Genomic DNA, 18483 nt, shown 5'->3' with positions numbered 1-18483 from the left:
CACCGACGTGCCGTCGCCAGACGACTCGAACCCAACGACCGTGCCGACGCACAAGCCGACCCACAAGCCCAGTGACAAGCCGACGCACAAGCCTACTGACAAGCCGACGCAGAAGCCTACTGACAAGCCGACCCACAGGCCTACTGACAAGCCGACGCAGAAGCCCAACGACAAGCCGACGCAAAAGCCGATCGACGTCAAGGACGCCAAGAAGGCGTGGGAGCAATGCGGTGGCAAGGACTACACGGGCAACGTGGCCTGTGCGACGGGCCTCGAGTGCATCAAGCAGGACGAGTGGTACTCGCAGTGCGTGCCCGCCAAGCGCTTTGGCTAATTCCATCGGTGACTGCGCACTGACTGAATGTAAATAAAAGACTGTATTTTGTAAGGTTGCTGGAGGTGACAGTGCTGGTATCGATGGATCGCGGTGTCAAATGGTACTACTATTCTCATGGACAGCGCCGCAGACGCTGTCTTGAATCGCTTGTTGCAGAGAACAAACGGCCATGGTGCAGTTGCTGCGACAGTACTGTACGTTGTAGCATGATGTTGTCGACATGAGAGTTGTTCTGCGCATAACATTGTCATTAATGTTGTCTTTGTATCGGATTTGTGCGCGAGCGGAAACGAGTTGCTCGTTGTCTTGATCTTTTGCCGCGACATCCTTCAGCTCGTCTGTCCTTCTGTAGAAAGCTCAGTCTTCAGCAGAAGACCTCTTTGAATCATGTTAGAGGTTGACAGTAAATTCTCCTAGTACTGCCCCAGTTTGGGGATGGCTACCGTTTAAAGTAGAAATATGTTTGCGCTACGGATCGACATCTGCTGGGCTATGCTAACACAAGTCTCATTGACCTCATCCCGTTGACCGGATTTTATTGGTGCGGATTTGTCGGCATATTCCAGCGCTTCATCGAGCCACACACATTTGCTTTTCTCTCGTCTCGAGCTTTTGACACCCCTTCAAGACATGCACACCACCCCGTACGACTTCGAGAACGGCAAGTATGCTGCCAGTCAGCCAGGCCAAGGCATGACCAACGTCGACCAGAACGGTATGCTCCTTGGCCAGTGGAAGGCGGGGATTTTTGCGTGCTTTGACGCATGCGTCCCCAACTGCCGGATGGCGTGGCGGTTGATCCTTGCGTGTGGTGGCTGTGCAATATTTCATTGATGGAGCCGTTGCTCGCCTTGGTCTAAAAACAGCTGCACTGTAGCTGTTTTTAGACCACGGCTAGTACAGGACCCGGCAATCGCGTTCAACCTATGGGGTCCATCCTTTTTTCCATTTTCACTTGACCACCCCTTGGACCCTAGAATTCACACCTCGACCCCTGGACCCACCCGCATAATTAACCCTCCCACGCCGGGACCGCATAAAAAGCACTTGGCATGCCCACACCCACTTGTGAATCGTTTGTATTTTAGGGCGACGATCGAGTGTGACAATCTCTCTCTCCATCTATATACTAGGCATACCTACTAAGGGCAGCTACCGTGTCGGTGTCCGCCGTACCAGTGCGAGGCGGGTTCCACAACCAATGGATTTGGGTGGGTCGTGAGTGTGGGCCCCATGTCAGTTTCTGCTTTGTACTAGTACGCGTTTTTCACACGAAACTCCCCCTTGCATCTCTTGGTTTAATTATAGCGGTGCCAATCGCTGCGTTCGAGGAACCCACTTTTGCATTTGTCTCGAGCTCTCATCACCTCTACGCTTGCCTTCCAAGCCATGAGCACTATCCCCCCTCACGACCTCGAGACCGGCCAAGCCATCCCGACGGCCCAAGCCGTCAGCCCGACGTGCCAAGTCGCCAGCCCGACGTACCAAGTCGCGAGCCCGATGGGCCAAGTCGTCAACCCGATGAGCCAGCGCCAGATCCTAGTCGACCAGAACGGTATCCTCCTTGGCCAGTGGAAAGTGGGGCTCTTTTCGTGCCTGGACTCTTGCATCCCCAACTGCTTGATGGCGTGGCTGTGCCCGTGCATCGCGTACGCGCAGATTCGCCACCGCATGACCGGGTCGTTCTGGGGCGCGTGCTGCTGCTTTTTGCTTTGCAATGGGCTTCCCATCTTCTGCATCCGCGGCGAAGTCCGCGAGCGCTTCCGAATCCCCGGCAACGCGTGCGAGGACGTGTGCTGCGCGCTCTGTTGCCCGATTTGCGTCCTCGCCCAAGTCGCGACCCACACAGAGTCGTACACGCCCGGCTCATGCGACTGCGGCCCAAAAGATGTCTTGCTCGGCTATACTGTTTGATCCTAGCGACATGCTAATATACTATAATCTGACTAAAAAGCTACTACTAGCATGCAGCACGTGTCACGAGCATGCACGGCTAGCGGTGTGCGGTACATGAATACACACAGAGGTACGTAGAGACGACGTCAATCTTGATGTCGCTGTGGAGCGTGATGTTCATGGCGACAACTTGCTGCCGCACTGTTTGTCAATGAGCTACTATGGTCAAGCCCTACGAAACTTATGGCCTAATCCCGATAGATTGCCATTGTACGGATATCCGGTAGTTTCATGCGGTGACTGAGACGCAATCAGTGTTTGCGGGAGCTTTTGACCAATGCAGCGACCTAAATAGCATCGCATGTGCATGTGTCTTGCCTTTTATGGCTCATTTAGAGGAGTACATGTCCTGGCTAAACGAACGCCAATCACTACGCTGAAGTCTTGGTCGTCAAGGTACCCGTAAACTTGTTGCCGTAGACGATCGTGGCCGTCGGCTGAATGCCCAGTGGGTTGGGCGTCGAGTGCTCTGCAAACCAGTGCGAGACGTTGCTCGTAACGAAGCGGAAGTACTGCCGAAACTGCGTGGTTGCCACCGGAAGAGACTCGTGCGGCGTCCGATCTGTGATCCAGTACAGCTCATTGGCTTGCGGCTCGTAGTAGCCATCGCGCTCACGGTCCAAGACACCATGGAGGACATCCACGTCGCCGTGGGCACCGACGATATCGTTCTCATCTGCGACGACCGTGTTCCAGACCTAGTTAGTAGAATAAACACACATTGAAAGTTTGATTGTATCAGTGGTGTACGCACCCCACACGACTTGGCGACCGTGGAAGCCATGTAGATACCACCTTGGAGCTCGTGACGGATCATCCAGCCGCGGCCCCAGCGAATCTCTACCCACTTGTGGCGTGCTTCACCAGCACCCAGATAACACTGAAGCTTGGCAGCGGACGGTGCTTCGACGTGGAGCCCGGGACGCCGTTGAGAGGTGTCGGCCTCGACAATGCCTTCGTGGATCGTAAGGTACCCCACCTTGCCGTTCTCGTCATGGTGACGGCAGCTGTTGAGAAGCGGGACATAGCGCTGACACTCGGGTGGTAGCGTCGTTTCGGCATGACCGATGATGAAGGGCATCATGTTGACGAGGAATGGTTTCGGTTGCTTGATGCCGTCAACGAGCTGTGTGAGCGGCGCTGGAAAGGTAACGAGTTGAGGAGTGTGCGGGATTGGCGTCTCGCGCGGCGTGTTAAAGGGCATACGGACGCGGGTAAGAGGGACGTAGCCGCGCTGGTCAGCCTTGAGTTGCGCCCGCCAGATCGCATGGAGATGGTTGACGATGGCCTTGAGAATGTCGGTCTGGCCTCGTAGTCCATGAAGCGAGCTTTCCTCGTCCAGTGTCCCGAGCAAGAGAAGACGTACGACCGAGTTGTGCCACAGCGACGTCGGTGCCATCTCGATAATCCAGAAATGATTTCGTTGACGCAGATCGCATCGCTGAGCACCGTGATTGGTGGAAATCGAGCCAATCGGACGCTCGTTGAGTGGATTTACTTCTGGCTTTTCTGCTTGCTTTGCGCCAACTTCCCGGTAAAGTTAGCGCAAAGCGAGATAGACGTGTGGTAGGATCAAGGTGCTCCTTTGAGCTGGAAGAACATCCGAGGACGCCGTACTGCGTCCCTTACAGCTTATTAACATGACGGTCGGAGCAACCTTACGCTTCGACTAACGTGTAAAGAGAGAGCAGCCCCGAACGTGAAACCGTGTAGTACAATCATCAAAATGCTAGAACATATCAACGAAAAGCATCGACGCGCGTATTTCATGACGACGCGGCGGGGCCTATGGGCGGCGCGCTCCTTAGTCGAACCAGGCCATGCCGGCGCCGTCGAAGTCGATGCGGTTGCCTTTCTTCCTGTTGCGGTAGACGTTCAACTGCCGCCGGAGGAAAACGTGTTTTGCGTGAAGTAAACATCTTTCTCTTGGTCATCGTGGTTGTAAACGTCGGGCGACTGCCAGCGCAGGCGTCGCGGACGACCTTTTCCTGGAGCTTCTCGAGGTTTTCGTCGGCGTTCTCCATTTTCTCCATGACGTGGTCGACAGCCGCTTCGATGATCTCGTGGATGAGGTTGTCGAGGATGCTGTCGGCCACCGTATGGGCCATGGAGCCGATAGTCGCGACGATCTCACCGCCGATGGGGGCAAAAAAAAGTCGCGTCGCGTTGGTTTTCGAGAGCGTCTTCTCGACGTGCTTGTGCACTAGGGGCCGTTCCCGTCGGCGTCCCACGCGTAAATCTTGACGCTGCTCTGCCACGTGGGGAGTTGATGCGGTCGCCGGCGGAAATGAGCAGTGTCTTGCGGTAAAAGAGACTCGGGTGCGGCACAGGGATGTATGTGAAGATGAGGACGAGCACGTCGTGCTGCGTGTCGTTGCGGATCTTGATACCCATGGTCTACGGCGTCGTATAAAAAAAGTAAATTGAAAGACGACGTGGTGGTGGCGGCGTGCGTCCAGACAACGGACGAGGAGAGATTGGAGCGTACCTGCCGGGACCAGCGTTGGTGGTCGGTCACGAGTGTGCTGGACGAGTTGTAGTGGATTGTTACGTGGACAACCATCAAACTGTCGACTTGGTACTACACAAGAAGAGGAAAAAAAGTTGTCCTTTCTCTTGCTTCAATCGAGACGGGCGGGCCGAACGAGGCCACGCAGCCACTTCGTGCAGAGAGGACATACATTTACCTCCACTGCTTCTTACTATGTACCATCGGGTGCAACCATCCCGTGTCGCCCAAGGTCGCATGGGACTTCGCAACACGGGCAAATGCGCACGACGCAGCCCGACCAATGATCTTCCTAACCCGAGCCCCGCCGCGCTTTGACTATGCGGAATGCAGAGGTCGATAGCGAGCTGTTCCCAACTACTTGCAGTCTCGCCAGGAATAGTGGAAAGAAGTCAAGGTGAGTGTAAAAATCAATTTGTAGCTCGACAAAGGGTCTTATAAAGGTAGAAAGGGCGTAAATCTCGTTGTAGAATATACCACTACTAGTTTAACGAGAGTACACCAGTGTTCGAATGCCTTGTGCTACAACTATAATACCTTGGTCCAGCAGCGACGAGAGTAGACTGCTAGAAGGCTCCTTGTCCAAGCCCCCAGCCAGCCAAGGGATTTGATTCTCGTGCATGCCGAATTAAAAAAGCCTATTTTCGGCATGTATATGCGACGTTCCATAATGCGCGCTTTGGATTGGTGGCATTGATGGCATTCATAACACGCTACATGGCGAACGCGTCGTGACACGACAAATTGCTGCTGCAGCTACCGTCGACGGCACTGCTTGAATTATTAACTCATTAGTAGGTAAAGTCTTACCTGTGAAATTTTATATTTCACAAAATAGACGTGATGAAAACACAGAGTATGATACCACTGAGTTATACTTCTCTGTCAGGCAGATCGGGGTGATTTCCGTGGAGCCACTTTCTGAATTTTTCCTACTAATGAGCGCCCCTTTACAAAACTTTATATTTCTTATACTTCCCTTCCTCGATCATCGAAGCAAGAGGCTTGCCCACCAAGGGCTTGAAGACACCAACTCTACTCCCAACAATCCCTATGGAAGCGGCCCGATCAGAGCACGAGTTGTGCTGCATGCTACGGACAGATGCAATGACTCTACATCGCTTCATCGGTCCCCAGCTGGCCCTCCGCCACAAGCTACATTTCGGGCCATTTGGATCATACCTTGCCGAGTTAAAGAGACGGCCACGCGGCAAAAGATCTGGTGTCTTGCTGACCGATGGCGTTGGTATCGCAACTTGGCACTAGCATTGTGAGATTTCCATCCTCCTCCTTCGAGTTTCAAGGAATGTTCAGCCGCCGCCACCATCACTCGCCATAGTGCACGTACGCTCTGTCGTCGGTCCAGGTCCTGCTCAGTTGCACATTTATTGGCGCGTGCCACTGAATTTACCGTAGTACGCCGCTTAGATTTCCGCAATTCCAACTGCCACGACAATAAAACATCGTCCAGCGCATACATTCTTCGAGTTGTTTTTATTTTTCGAGATCAAGGCGGGTTGGCCGCTCCACATGGCGGTGCAATTTCAGCGCAGCAGTATGGCAAACTTGCATTTCGCCCATGGTGCTGCCGCTGCCACCCGACTTCTTCGAGTGCCCGCCGCTGGCGCCGCACGAGACATCGGCGCTGCTCACGCTGGCCCAGACCATCTGTCAGGAGACGGTGCAGAACGCGCTGGTCCTGGACGCGCAGCCGATCTGGGCCACGATCGCCAACCCGACGACGCGCCGCCGGGCCCGGGTACGCCACCTCGCCGACCAACGACGATGGCTCATGCGAGGCGCAGCTGCGGCGCGGCCATGACAGCGTCGATGCAGCGCGCGATGCAATGAGCTGCTACACCCAGGTGCGCGCAACGCTCGAAGACGTTGCCAACGTCTTTCACTGCCGCTCGACGCTGGAGCTACGGACGTTTGGCCGCGTTCTGGGCAAGAGCATCCTCGACAAAGTCAATTTGTACACGCTCGTGGACCGGCCGGTAACGCGCGGCAAGGTACCGCACCCGCTGCACTACGTTGGCGTCGAGTGGGCCGCCCTTGACGCGCCCCTCGGATTTGCGACCCGCGACCTTTGCTACCTCGAGGTAGAGAGAGATTGCATGCGATAGACTCATGCGAAACTGCAGGCCCACGATGAATTTGAATTCGTCGACACGCGGAACCGCAAGCGCCGGGGCTGGGTCCGCGCGATCCACTCGATCGAGAACGACGCTTGTCCTTCGCTGCACAAGGCCCACGGACTTGTACGCGCCTCCATCTATCGCGTACGCTCTCTCAAAGCATCATCAGCATCATCATGACGACGACGACGAGCTCATGTGGCATCTCGATAGTCGGGCCATGTCTTTATCGAATCGGAGAGCAATCCGGAGATGCTCGACTACTACAACGTTCTCGTCGCCGACCCGCGCGGTCAGTTTGTCCCGCGTGCTGTGACCCAGCGCTGCATGAAGGCCCACGTCAGCCAGGTACGCGACATGCGACGCAAGTGCAATCGCACATGGCGACGTAGGCGTTGAATCTGGAAGAGCACTTGTTCCTGCTACGCCTCCAAGCTGAAACGACCGACACGAGCATGTCCTGGAACACGGCCGTGACATCCTCGATCAAGTCGACTGCGTTTTGCGCCTGCTGCGACGCCAAATTCGGCCTCTTTCTCGGGCGCAAGACGTGCGACCAGTGCAGCCGGATCGTCTGCAAGGCGTGCTCAGGGCGCTGGACCAAGGCGACCGGCGCCAAGCCCGTGACGGTCTCCATCTGCAAGCGCTGCTCCAAACGCCTTGGCGACCCGGAACCCGTGCCATTGGGCACCGTGACCCAAGCGCTGCAAGCCGCGACGCAGTACAACCTACGGTCGACGCGCGTGCCGGCGCCCCGCAGGCCGCCAATCGCACGCAAGCAAATGCCAGAGCCGTCGGACGATGGCGGGCACGACTCGGATGTCATTATGCTCTGGGACGACGGCCAAGCATCCAAGCGCGGGGGCACCTTTACGTTCTTGTCGTCGTCCACGTCGCTCCACCATACGCTGCGGTCGAACGCGTCGGGCTACCAGAGCACGTTTTGCTCGTACCAGTACTCGGACGACGGCGTCCCGCGCGTGGTGCGGACGGTCGTGGCGCCGCCAAGCGCCGCGGGCGTAGAGATGACTCCACCTTGTGTGTCGCCGGCCAACTCGGACTACGACGATGTGTTTGATGCTGTCTTGGAGTTTGTCACGGCGCATGAGCGCGAGCAAGCGAGGACACGTAGCGTACTTTAGTAAATAAATGCAGTCAGGATGAGTGAAATAGCGGTCGCCATGTATGAAAGGCAATCGTGCTTTTTGTGGTGTGTCCATAGATAGAGTGGTGGCTCGTGTGAAAGGTAATCGTGCTTTTTGTGGTGTACGCGCGCATGAAACTGAAACTGAACGTCAAACGTCCATCACCGCAGTTGCTAGCGCGTTCTTTGTCATTTTAGAGGATACACCGTCACGTCAGATAGTCTCGGACCCGACTGATAGCAACCTTGCTCTTCAGCAGCGTCTCGCCGTCTCGGGAGAGCGCGGGGCGTCTCCAATACAACACTATTCACATTCCAATATACACTATTTCACGTTTTATATAACACTATTTTATTCATGTCAGTAAAAGTGGCATCTGCCGCGCCCACAATGGCGTGCACTTTTTATTTGCGCAAATGAGTTGGAGTCCCGCCGCCAAGGGCCTCGCGAGTTTGCCGTTTGTGGCCGTCGCGGGCTGGGCCGGCCTCGTCCAGCTCGAGCGCTCCAAGGCCAACCACCCGCCGCGCGGCTACGCGTTCATCACGGGCTCGATGGACGACATGGTCATGGACACGCTGCAGACCGGCGACCTCGTCTTCTTCCAGCGCAACTGCGCGTACCTGCCGGTCTCATCATCGATGCGATGCGTGATCTCATGCCCGAAGCTCTTTGTAGCCAAAGGACGGTCTGAGCTGCTTCTTGTCCTCGCGGGTCGAGGCCTGGCAGGCGCGCTACAACCACGTCGGTTTTATCCTTGTCGACCGGCTCGGCGAAAAGTTCATCGTCGAAGAGACGTACGCCGGCGTCAAGTGCCGGCCGTACAGCGCCCGCATCCTCACGTCGCTCTCAACCGAGATTGTCGTAGTGCCCCTCAAAGTCAAAGTACGACGCTTTCAAAATTGCGTCGTCAACTCCGTATCTCTTTCATGTAGCGGACGATCGCCATGCAACAAGCCGCCAACCAGTTTGTGCAAGAAAACGTCAATCGACCCTCTCGCTTTACGCTGCAGCACGTACTCGAGCACCTCTCGACGTCGACCACGTCGGGCAGCACGCCCGTCCATCCGTCGGCCGGTGCGTTGTCGCCTTGTTCCGATAGATATATTGACCATGCTTGACGAGGGCACTGCATGTTGTAGGACTCGTCGCCGAAGTGTATGCGCGCATGGGCCTTCTGCCAGCGCAGGTGACGCCAGGCTACCTCCACCCGTCGTCGGCCACGATCAAGGTCCGTCGATTTTTTCCATGTCGCTCTCACGTGGTTTAGGACTGGAGTGCGTACCGCCGCGTACAGCTCCTCCACGACGCCGAGCTGAGCCAAATGCTGCCAATCCGCCTCTTGTAATCGCATTTGATCATGGACGATATAACACGAGGAAGATGCATTCTTGTTTGTGCATGCAGTATCTTGACTGCACGATCTATTGGCAAGGACTCAGACGTCGACTTCGGCGCTTAGACGTCGGGTCACTTGACGTGCAACCTCCTCCACGACGGTGGTGCCAATCGACGGCGCATTCAAGTCGAGTGCGACAAAGCCATGCCCGATCGTCGCGTCTGGCACCGGCGCTGGCGGCGGTGCGGCGACTGAGGCGCGCTCTCGAAGCGACGCCATCGACCGGTTGGAGCGCAACGAACGCACGGACGAGACGTCGGACGCGCCATCGTCGACGTCGGGGCTCGAGGCATACGTCGACGCGATCGTCGAGGTGATCGACCCGTGTCGTGACGACGTTCCGACGTCCACGTTGCCGTTTGCTTTGGCCAGCACGACGCACTCGGTGCAATACTTGCCCGTGACGGCTTGGGACGCACAGGCCGGAACGTACACGATCTTGGTCGTGCAGCCACTACACATGATCTATCCACGGCAAGAAAGGCAGTAGTACCATCAAGCAACAGTACTGCACTCGATTTACCTCGCCACAGAGGCGGCAGTGGTGCTTGGACCGGAGCGCGTTGAACCGCTTGCTGCACACCACACACGCCTTGCGATCGCTAGACATACAACCAATCGGGCAGGACGCCGGATGAGAGGACGTACGCATCGGGCACCCAGGACGACGCTGGCGGCCGGGTCACAATGCGACGGTACGCGGGAAGGGTCGCGGTGCGCAGGAGCATGTGGCGCACCTTGGCAGCGCCACAGTTGAGCAAGAGCGACGAGCTGTTGGGGTCCATGAACCATCGACAGGCCACGTCCACGTCGCCGCGCGGGCTCGCCGTGTAGACAAAGCTCGCCAGCATCGTCGCCCGCGTCGTGCCTTTCACTTCGGGCATCGCCGAGAGCGCCACCGACTCTCGCAGCACAATCAAGACGCGCGCGCCTTGCTCATTGATGCGCGTGCCCGAATGCTAGTGCAAGATACCGGTAGGCAAGGTGGACTACGGGTTCGTTGGCCCGAAGAATATGGATATCTACCTCGATGTAGGTGAGGTCGCGCGGCGCCGATGACATGGCGATGTTAAACTTAAGGTACTTGAGTCCGAGAAAGTCGCCGATGTCGTCCTTCTGCCGCGCCTCGAGCACCGAGAGCACACCGGCGTTGACAAAGTCGTGCTCGAGCAAGATCGAGTCGAGGATCTTTTGGTCGTTGCTCGTTTCAGCGTATAAGGCGTCGACAAGGCTAGGAAGCGTCGTGGGGAGGGCGCCTATCGCAAGGTACTGTGCCACGGACGAGCCCGGCATCGGCTTGGCGTAGACTTTGAGGCCGAGCCGGTCGTCCTCGAGGCTCCAGCCGCTGGTCGCAATCTCTCGCTTGACATCAAACTGCAGCGCTTTCGCACACCGCATCGCCGCATTGTTGCGGTAGGTGGCCGCGTCGGCGGTCGAGACGAGGACGGTCGGCACGACGTTCTCGTCCAGAATCTCCATCCCGCGTGGTGTCGTCAACTGCTAAAAACAGGTTCACAGGAAAAGAAGAGAGAAACTAAAAATCCAAAACCTCAGGTGCCTTTTGACGGGAGCACGCGGCAGAGGATGCATGGGCTCAGATAAGCGAGCACGCGGCAGAGGATGCATGGGCTCAGAAAGAGCCGTCCGAAGCCAGCTGTGTGCGATGGAGAGGAGTGCATTGAAACGGGAGTTTATGTTTTCTCTCATTTGGCCGCAAAAGTGCATCGACTTCAAGAGGGCAACTGGCGTCGAGCCAATGACACGGCGGCCATCGCGCTGTTGTTGGATGGTGCACGGACGAGCGAATCTCAATCTGAGTTTGTATCCACCCCACGGTTGCACTTGGTGGCAGTAACGCGGCCGCCACGTGGACGGCGCCAAGTTGGATGTCGTATAAAGTTCGATTTTGTCGTTCTATTGTTCAACTAGGAGGGGTGGCTTGCTCCCCTCGGCGAACACGCGCAAGCGTCAAGTGCCATTGCGTCTAGAACTGCTATTATCTTGTGAGGCTTTTGTATGTGGCAACGGAAACGACCATCTGCCGCAAGGCAGCGTGGCGTTACCGCCCTGCGGCTCTCGTCCTCGACTTGTCAAGTTCACTTTGGCGTAAAGTTCAAGATGCGCACCCGAACTTTGTCGGTTGGGTACAGCATCTGCTCGCGACAACTTGCTCTTTGTATGGCGCCCTTTCTAGCAGAATTGGCAGAGACCCCGTCGATATTGCGAAATTGCATCACGTCCGCCGACAGCCATGGGCCAGTTTGAGCAAGTGCCAATTGCGTCTCCGTCGGCGTCGCTCGTGATGAAGGCTGCACAGAAGGACCTCGAGCGCGACCTCGCGCAGCGCAAGCTCGAGTGGGCGTGCGTCTTTTGCATCGTCTTTATGATCGCCGAGTTCGTTGGCGGCTACGTCGCGGGCAGCCTCGCCATCATGTCGGACGCCGCGCACCTCCTCAGCGACGTGCTCGGGTTTCTTCTCTCGCTCTTCGCCTTGTACCTCTCCAAGTTTCCTGCGACGCGCGTCATGCCGTTTGGCTACAAGCGCGCCGAGGTCCTCGGCGCCCTCGGCAGCATCCTCCTCATTTGGCTACTGACGCTCGGCCTCGTCTGGGCTGCGATTGAGCGCATCATCTTGCTCACACGCGCGCCGCTGCCAGGCGAGATCATCCCGCAGGTCAACGGCAAGGTCATGTTCTGCGTCGCGCTGCTCGGCCTCGCCGTCAACATTGCGCTCATGAAGATTCTCGGACATGGCCACAGCCACGGCGGCCACGGTCACAGCCACGGCAGCACCAGTCACGGTCACAGCCACGGCAGCAGTAGTCACGGTCACAGCCATGACGGGAACCAGGCTGCCACAGAGGCCCATGGCCACAGCCACGGTGCCTGCGACCACGACCACGATCATCATGATCATGAGGAAATCCACGATGATGCTGTTGCGCATGACCATCACGACCATGACCATGATCATGAACACGCCAAGGAAGATGGCGATGACGCGTGCACGTCACGCGAGTCGATGACGGCGATTGACGTCGACGATGAGCCCGAGCCCGAGACCCACCTCACGGCGGCGTCGTGCGGTGGCCACGAAAACCTCAACGTGCGCGCAGCGTACTTGCACGCGCTCGGCGACTTTCTGCAGAGCCTCGGCGTGTGTATAGCGGGTGGCCTCATCTGGTCCGACCGACCTCCAACCACCGACTAGACGTGACTCTATTTCGCTGTAGGTATAATCCCTCGTGGCAGCTCTGCGACCCGATCGTGACGCTGCTCTTCTCGATCATTGTCGGCGCGACGACCATCGGTATTTGCAAGACGAGCCTTCTCGTGCTCATGGAGGGCACGTCCATCGAGCTGGGTACGACGCGGCTACCGTGGCCTTTCTCACTTTGCCCTTTTAGATTTGGCGGGTATTGAAGCCACGATTCAGTCGGTGGCGACCGACTACCACGACCTCCGCGTGTGGTCGGTCTCGACCGGTGCGTATGCGCTCACGGTGCATGTGGTCAGCCCTTCGTCGACGTCGGTGGTGGCGACACTCCAGCAGCGTCTGCTGTCGCTGCACGGCTTTGAGTGTCTCTCGATCCAAGTCGAGACCGCGGCCGACGCGGAGCGCTGCCCCTTCAACGAGAAGGAGGCGGCGGCCATGTGCATGGTTTAGCACCGTCGCATCAAAACTAGAGTTAGGACCTCCCATAAACTTGCTATGCCACACCATGATACATTGCGTCGTCATGAGCTTCGTTGCACGGCCCGTTGTGCGCTGCGTGACAGACATAGGACGAGGGGATCAACGCTGCAGCCGATAGAATGGTATCGCCACGTGCCACGACGAGCGCGCCTGGAAGGAAACACCGTGCATGGCACCGCCAACCGCAAGACACAATTAGATCCTTCCGTAACAGTAATGCGTACTAGTACGTGCCACTGTAGTCCCGACACCCGTGGCCGCACCGCCGTCTGCGCTCGCCGTCATCTCTAGCAAAAACGTGTGGGCCTCGGGTGACGCAAGCGCTCACGCCATCGGCGCGTGGCCCAAGGTCGCTGGCGGCGGCTCGGGCGTTTTGGCATATGCGCCGCTGAGCGCCGAGACCCACCACAGTGGGCAGCGATCGTGCGACTAGACAAGCGTGTCGGTTCTCCTTGGTGCCAAGCAAGAGCACCGTACTACCAGCGTACACCCGTTGGCGCACCTGGAACTCGCTCACGCGCGCAGCCTCGTCAAGCATCCACCCTGCCATCTTCGCTGAAAGGTTTAGTGTGCTAGAGTGTGTGCTGATTGTAGGGCGTAGGCATACTGAGAGATGGCGCCTCCCTTATCGTCCAAACCGACATCGTGGGTAGACGGTAGCATCGACAGTGTCTATTGATGTCTTACTCTTTGCCTGCCTGCTTGGCGTGCTGCCTACGACGCATGCATGAGACGGATGCCAAGGGGGATAGATGTACAGCTTGCGGAACTGCTTGCGGAGCTCCGAGGTCGCACTGAGATCGTTGATGCGCTCGAGCGCCTTGTTGTCTGCATAGAGGTAGCCCGAGATGCTGCCAATGACAGCAGACCCGAGGATCGTCGCAATCTGGTACGGGCGCGGGAAGCGGCCCACAACTACAGATCAGAACTGAGATGTGATTTGACACCAGAAGCAAAGAGCGTACACGTGACGCTGGAGCTCACAATGGCGCCGCCAGCAGCACCCAGCGCGCTGTACTCGCGCAGGTCCTTCTCGCGCTGGTCGCACCACGCCTTCTCCTCCAAGCTCAGCGCCGCCATACCTTGTGGTCGTTCTGAAATTGCACTTTCCACGCCACCGACACGCAAATAGTGTCTGATACGAAACCCATGGTCTCGTTCAATTCGTGCCCGGCCACGTTGGCGCGATGGCTGCAAAAGAAATCAAGATGGCACATTGATACCAACGCAATGAGCATTGGCGACCGCAGCACGAGCCGCATTGCCTTTTGGAAGATCCCTTCCTCCCATCGCCGTATTCCATACACTATTTACATATTTATAAATAGTGTGCGCATGAGCACCACTGATCTTTCAGTGGGCTTCAACGACCAAGTCCTTCGGCCAGCGAGGAAACGGAATACTAGCTATGAACATATCCTTGCTGCCAGAAGCTCCTGTCGCCGCTCTATCCCTGCTTCCACGACGCTATTAGTTCCCTTTGCTATAAGTTGCAACCTACGAAAGATCATCCACAAGGCACACGGAAATCGGGGAAGGATGGGATGTGTATTCACAGGGTCCGTTGTGACCAACTTAATGGCGTCAGCGGCCCGTCTCCACATCGTGCTGCTTAGTTGCTCGCTTCAAACTGCGTCGCGCGGATCATCTCCTTGAAGTTGAACGGGTGGAACTTGTTGCCGTCGGCCTTGTAAAACTTGTTTTGGAACTCGACCCAGTGGAGACGCAGCGCGTGGAGGAAGCACTCGAGCACGTCCATGCAGAGAATGACGCCAAACGTCGTGCCGGCGAAGAGCGCGAAGCCGATGAAAATCGCAACGAACGAGTCCATGTTGATGGTCGAGAGCATCGCCTTTTCGAAAAACACCGTCGCGAGTTCTACATACACATGAGCCATTGATACATTGATACCAATGTCCGACACATACCCGAGTGGGCCAGCGAGAGCGCCCAGAGACGCAGATACGACGCCGTGTTGGACACCATGCCAAGCACAAACTCGATGGTTTCAATGCCCTGGTGGATCGCGGCTTCGCCAAAGTTGAACGGCTCGTCGCCATGGCCGTGGCCGTGGCCGCCGTGGGCCGCGGGCGCGAGCTTGGCGTGGTCGTCGTCGTCGCTCAGGTTGTCAAAGTCGACCTGGTGCGACACTTCCTGCGCCGGGCTGCCATACTTGAACTTCATGTAGAGCGGATGGCAGAGCAGCATGATCGGCACCGACAAGCCCGCAAACGCAAGCAGCGTCTGCTGCATCTTCTTCTGGCCTTCGTACATGGGGTCGGCGACCGCGCCGGGCTGGAGGGCAATGTTGATGAGCGTGTTGATGAGCGCGGGCGGGCGGCAGCCGGTGGCCGGGCCTTCAAAGTTGAACGGGCACACCTCGTGGCTCATGCGCTCGGTCCAGTCGATGCTCCACTTCATGACAATGAGCACGACCATGTAGAAGAAGAGCGACGCGGCAAAGACGAGCTGCGGCAAGAAGTCAAAGAAGAACGTCGGGTAGTCCTTGAAGTAGAGCGCGTTCCAGCCCTTGATGAGGATACCAAAGCCCATCTGCGTGATGCCGAGAATGACACTGAGCTTCATCTTGAACGAGTTGAAGAAGAGCAGTTCGTTCTCGGACGTCTTCCAGATCGGGTCGAGACCGAACCCATAGACGTTGTGGCCGTTGGCGACATCGACGGTCCCGTTGGGCACGCCGTCGTAGTGGTAGTACGCCTCGCACTTTTCGTGCTTGAGACCGAGCTCCTCGCAGTTGTCCAGGTACTGCCACTTGGAGCCAAAGAGGTTGAGTGGCAGCGAGAAGAAATCGTTGTAGACAAAGCCCGCGTACATGGCGAAGACGCCCATGAGCGTGATCATGTAGCGACCGCCGTAGATCTGCGCCGTCATCTCGCCGACCTTGCCGCGCTCGAGGATCTTCTCGGTCGCAATCATGTACAGGCCAAAGAGGAAGATACAAAAGCCGTGGCCAATGTCGCCGTACATGACGCCAAAGAGGAACGGGAACGAGACGGCCGTGAAGACCGCGGGGTTGATCTCGCCGTACCGGGGCACACCGTACGTATCGACGAACGACTGGAGCGCCGACGTAAACTTGTTGGTTTGAAAGTGCGTCGGCGCGACCGGCCACGGCTTGGGCACCGAGTCGACGAGCGACGGCATCGACTTGTCATCGGCGTTGTGGGCGCGGTCCACGGCGCGGCGGACCTGGTCCAAGGCTTCCTTGACGACCCAGCCTTCGCCGCGGAGCATGCCGCTCACGTCCGCCTTGAACGTGTTGAGCGTGTGGTACGTGGCCTTCTCCTGGAGCACCGACCACTTCCACGACTCGTGGTGCTCGGCGAGCTCGCGGCAGAGGAGCACGCACGACTCGCGGTTGCGGCGCAGAATGTGCGAGCTCTGGTTGAGCTCCGCGTTGTTGTTCTGGATCAAGTTGGCGATCGCGGTGCGGTCGTCCATCGACGGCAGCGTGTAGAGACGGGCGTGGAACGCGTCGCAGATCTTGCGGAGCTTTGTCTCGATAAACTGCGACTGGAAAAGATCACAAACGCGTGCTTCTCGACCGCGACGCCAGTGCCCGGGTCGACGAGGAGCTCGTCAATGGCCGAGAAGCGCGTGAAGCAGTTGCCGCGCGTCGCACGGAACACCATGCGCTCAAACTTGAGGCGCTCGTCCGCGGGCACGACGCCCGTGATGTTCTTGAACCGGATGGCCAAGTCCGATTCGGACGCGTCCATCGGCGAGCCAACACCAAAGTTCATGCTGCTGCCCGTGCGCGAGCTGACGCGCGACGACGTGTCGCGGCGCGTCGCGTCCGGGAGCTCAATCTCAAAGAACTCGCCAACGCGCGAGATGATCTCCTGGAGTTCCTTGCGCTCGTTGTACTCGCGCGTGAGCTTCTCGTGCATCGAGTTGAGCTGGAGGAGCTCCTGCTCCTTGTCTTCGAGGATGCGCTCGAGCGTGTCGAGGGCGCGGACGGCCGTGTCTTGGCTGCCGTAGCGCACGTCCGCCGAGCCTGCAAGGAACGAGTCGACGCTGCCCGCGCTCTTGGCCGTGATCTTGAGCTTGGCCATCTCGCCCGCGAAGAAGCGCAGCTTGCGGTCCATCTCGTCGCAGCGCTTGACGTACGAGACGTAGCGCCGCTGGAAGGGCGTGAGCTCCGGGTTGAGGTCCGTGAACTCGACGACGCCGAGGTCGCCGAGCTTCTGGACGCAGTCATGGGCCGCGTCCTCGTTGACGATCAAGGAGATGTACTCCATCTCTTCCGAGCGGAGCCACTTCATCGTGCTGCTGCTGCTTCGACTGACTTGGAAATGCGACCAAGCCACACACAAGTCCCCTCAAATACCTCGCGTTGCGTATACTATACTCTGCCCTATACATTCGGAATGTATTTTTAGACGGCCGTTTAAACGTTTGGTGATAGGATGTTTAAACGTAGTAGAACGCGTCAGATATACGCGCTCTACAAGCTCAGAAGAGAGGCGTTTGCTCGACGACGACGTACGAGCTCCATGCTTCTAGTACCAAGGCCGTCAAGCATCTTGCATTCGCCATGGCAAATACATTTTTCATTTACTAAAGTTAGTATAAATTAGTGCCACGCGGTTGTGACGGCCATCAAGGCCGCTTCTCACTTACTCGCAATACCACGGTACTCTCGATCCTGGATGCTAGTGCTATGATCTGTGGCTTTAAAGTGCTCCGAGCGAGCGCAGACGCCTTGCCTGAAACACATTCGCCGATTTGAAAAGCAAGGCTACCCCCCAAAAATGGGCTAGCCACCGAAACTCGGCCGTAGAAGCGAGCCAGGACCTTGCCGCACTCAACGCTACATGCGCCCCGACGCTTCGGTAGAGAATTGGCGTTAGAAGAACGCCCGGAGATACATGTATTGGTAGAGCCCATAAGAGTGGTTTTGGAGCTCCGTGGCTTCTATGGTCGTCCCACAGCGATGCTACCTGGTACCTTCGACTGCGTGGCGCCGGGACGACCTCAATGGCATCCTATGCACGGTGCTCGGGGCGTTGCTCTCAACTGAACTACACCAACAAGTCACGCAAGCGTCGTCCAATTGCAGTATGCAGCGGATGTGTTTTGCCTTTCACGCTTCAAACGTCTTTTGACCGATTGCGTTAAATGCAGCGGTTGAAGCAGACGGTTTCCGAATCCCTCGTTACAAGAGCCTTTCGTACCCAAGAGACACCGATGTCCCTTGTTTGAAGAGCAAAGAGCGGACCACTCTGGAACTGTATATCCTCTGAAATCGGATACAAATCCTTGAACGTCCCACTGTGAGACT

General features: G+C 57.2%; 8 protein-coding genes across 8 annotated transcripts; 3 read left to right on the top strand and 5 right to left on the bottom strand.

The window, feature by feature from the left end:
* Window positions 1-1688: 1688 nt before the first annotated feature.
* SPRG_12205 (hypothetical protein) lies at window positions 1689-2302 on the top strand. The gene has a single exon (XM_012351172.1). It carries the CDS (start codon window positions 1727-1729, stop codon window positions 2249-2251), a length of 525 nt encoding a protein of 174 aa, XP_012206562.1. The 5' UTR covers window positions 1689-1726; the 3' UTR covers window positions 2252-2302.
* A 1795-nt stretch (window positions 2303-4097) lies between these two features.
* On the bottom strand, window positions 4098-4687 carry SPRG_12204 (hypothetical protein; the record flags this gene model as incomplete). The annotated part of the gene is made up of 3 exons (XM_012351171.1): window positions 4098-4152; window positions 4211-4496; window positions 4552-4687. 3 exons carry the CDS (start codon window positions 4685-4687, stop codon window positions 4098-4100), a joined length of 477 nt encoding a protein of 158 aa, XP_012206561.1.
* A 1673-nt stretch (window positions 4688-6360) lies between these two features.
* SPRG_12203 (hypothetical protein) lies at window positions 6361-9461 on the top strand. Its single transcript, XM_012351170.1, has 10 exons — window positions 6361-6561; window positions 6608-6904; window positions 6947-7084; window positions 7154-7288; window positions 7333-8073; window positions 8526-8711; window positions 8761-8967; window positions 9018-9159; window positions 9225-9313; window positions 9353-9461. The coding sequence occupies exons 1-10, from the start codon at window positions 6382-6384 to the stop codon at window positions 9428-9430; spliced, it is 2193 nt and encodes a 730-aa protein (XP_012206560.1). The 5' UTR covers window positions 6361-6381; the 3' UTR covers window positions 9431-9461.
* On the bottom strand, window positions 9455-10994 carry SPRG_12202 (hypothetical protein). Its single transcript, XM_012351169.1, has 4 exons — window positions 10508-10994; window positions 10130-10440; window positions 10005-10083; window positions 9455-9946 (listed from the first exon to the last, which is right to left on the bottom strand). The coding sequence occupies exons 1-4, from the start codon at window positions 10958-10960 to the stop codon at window positions 9521-9523; spliced, it is 1269 nt and encodes a 422-aa protein (XP_012206559.1). The 5' UTR covers window positions 10961-10994; the 3' UTR covers window positions 9455-9520.
* Window positions 10995-11713: 719 nt separating this feature from the next.
* On the top strand, window positions 11714-13215 carry SPRG_12201 (hypothetical protein). The gene is made up of 3 exons (XM_012351168.1): window positions 11714-12664; window positions 12715-12845; window positions 12889-13215. Exons 1-3 carry the CDS (start codon window positions 11733-11735, stop codon window positions 13146-13148), a joined length of 1323 nt encoding a protein of 440 aa, XP_012206558.1. The 5' UTR covers window positions 11714-11732; the 3' UTR covers window positions 13149-13215.
* A 287-nt stretch (window positions 13216-13502) lies between these two features.
* On the bottom strand, window positions 13503-13728 carry SPRG_12200 (hypothetical protein; the record flags this gene model as incomplete). The annotated part of the gene is made up of 2 exons (XM_012351167.1): window positions 13503-13607; window positions 13681-13728. 2 exons carry the CDS (start codon window positions 13726-13728, stop codon window positions 13503-13505), a joined length of 153 nt encoding a protein of 50 aa, XP_012206557.1.
* A 76-nt stretch (window positions 13729-13804) lies between these two features.
* SPRG_12199 (hypothetical protein) lies at window positions 13805-14298 on the bottom strand. Its single transcript, XM_012351166.1, has 3 exons — window positions 14144-14298; window positions 13937-14093; window positions 13805-13892 (listed from the first exon to the last, which is right to left on the bottom strand). The coding sequence occupies exons 1-3, from the start codon at window positions 14256-14258 to the stop codon at window positions 13862-13864; spliced, it is 303 nt and encodes a 100-aa protein (XP_012206556.1). The 5' UTR covers window positions 14259-14298; the 3' UTR covers window positions 13805-13861.
* A 492-nt stretch (window positions 14299-14790) lies between these two features.
* On the bottom strand, window positions 14791-17464 carry SPRG_12198 (hypothetical protein; the record flags this gene model as incomplete). The annotated part of the gene is made up of 3 exons (XM_012351165.1): window positions 14791-15056; window positions 15107-16697; window positions 16727-17464. The coding sequence occupies 3 exons, from the start codon at window positions 17462-17464 to the stop codon at window positions 14791-14793; spliced, it is 2595 nt and encodes an 864-aa protein (XP_012206555.1).
* Between the last annotated feature and the right edge of the window lie 1019 nt (window positions 17465-18483).

Source organism: Saprolegnia parasitica, assembly GCF_000151545.1.
Source record: "Saprolegnia parasitica CBS 223.65 unplaced genomic scaffold supercont2.75, whole genome shotgun sequence".
In the NCBI taxonomy this organism is placed as follows: Eukaryota; Oomycota; class Saprolegniomycetes; order Saprolegniales; family Saprolegniaceae; genus Saprolegnia; species Saprolegnia parasitica.
This window is presented reverse-complemented; position numbering and strand designations above follow the sequence as displayed.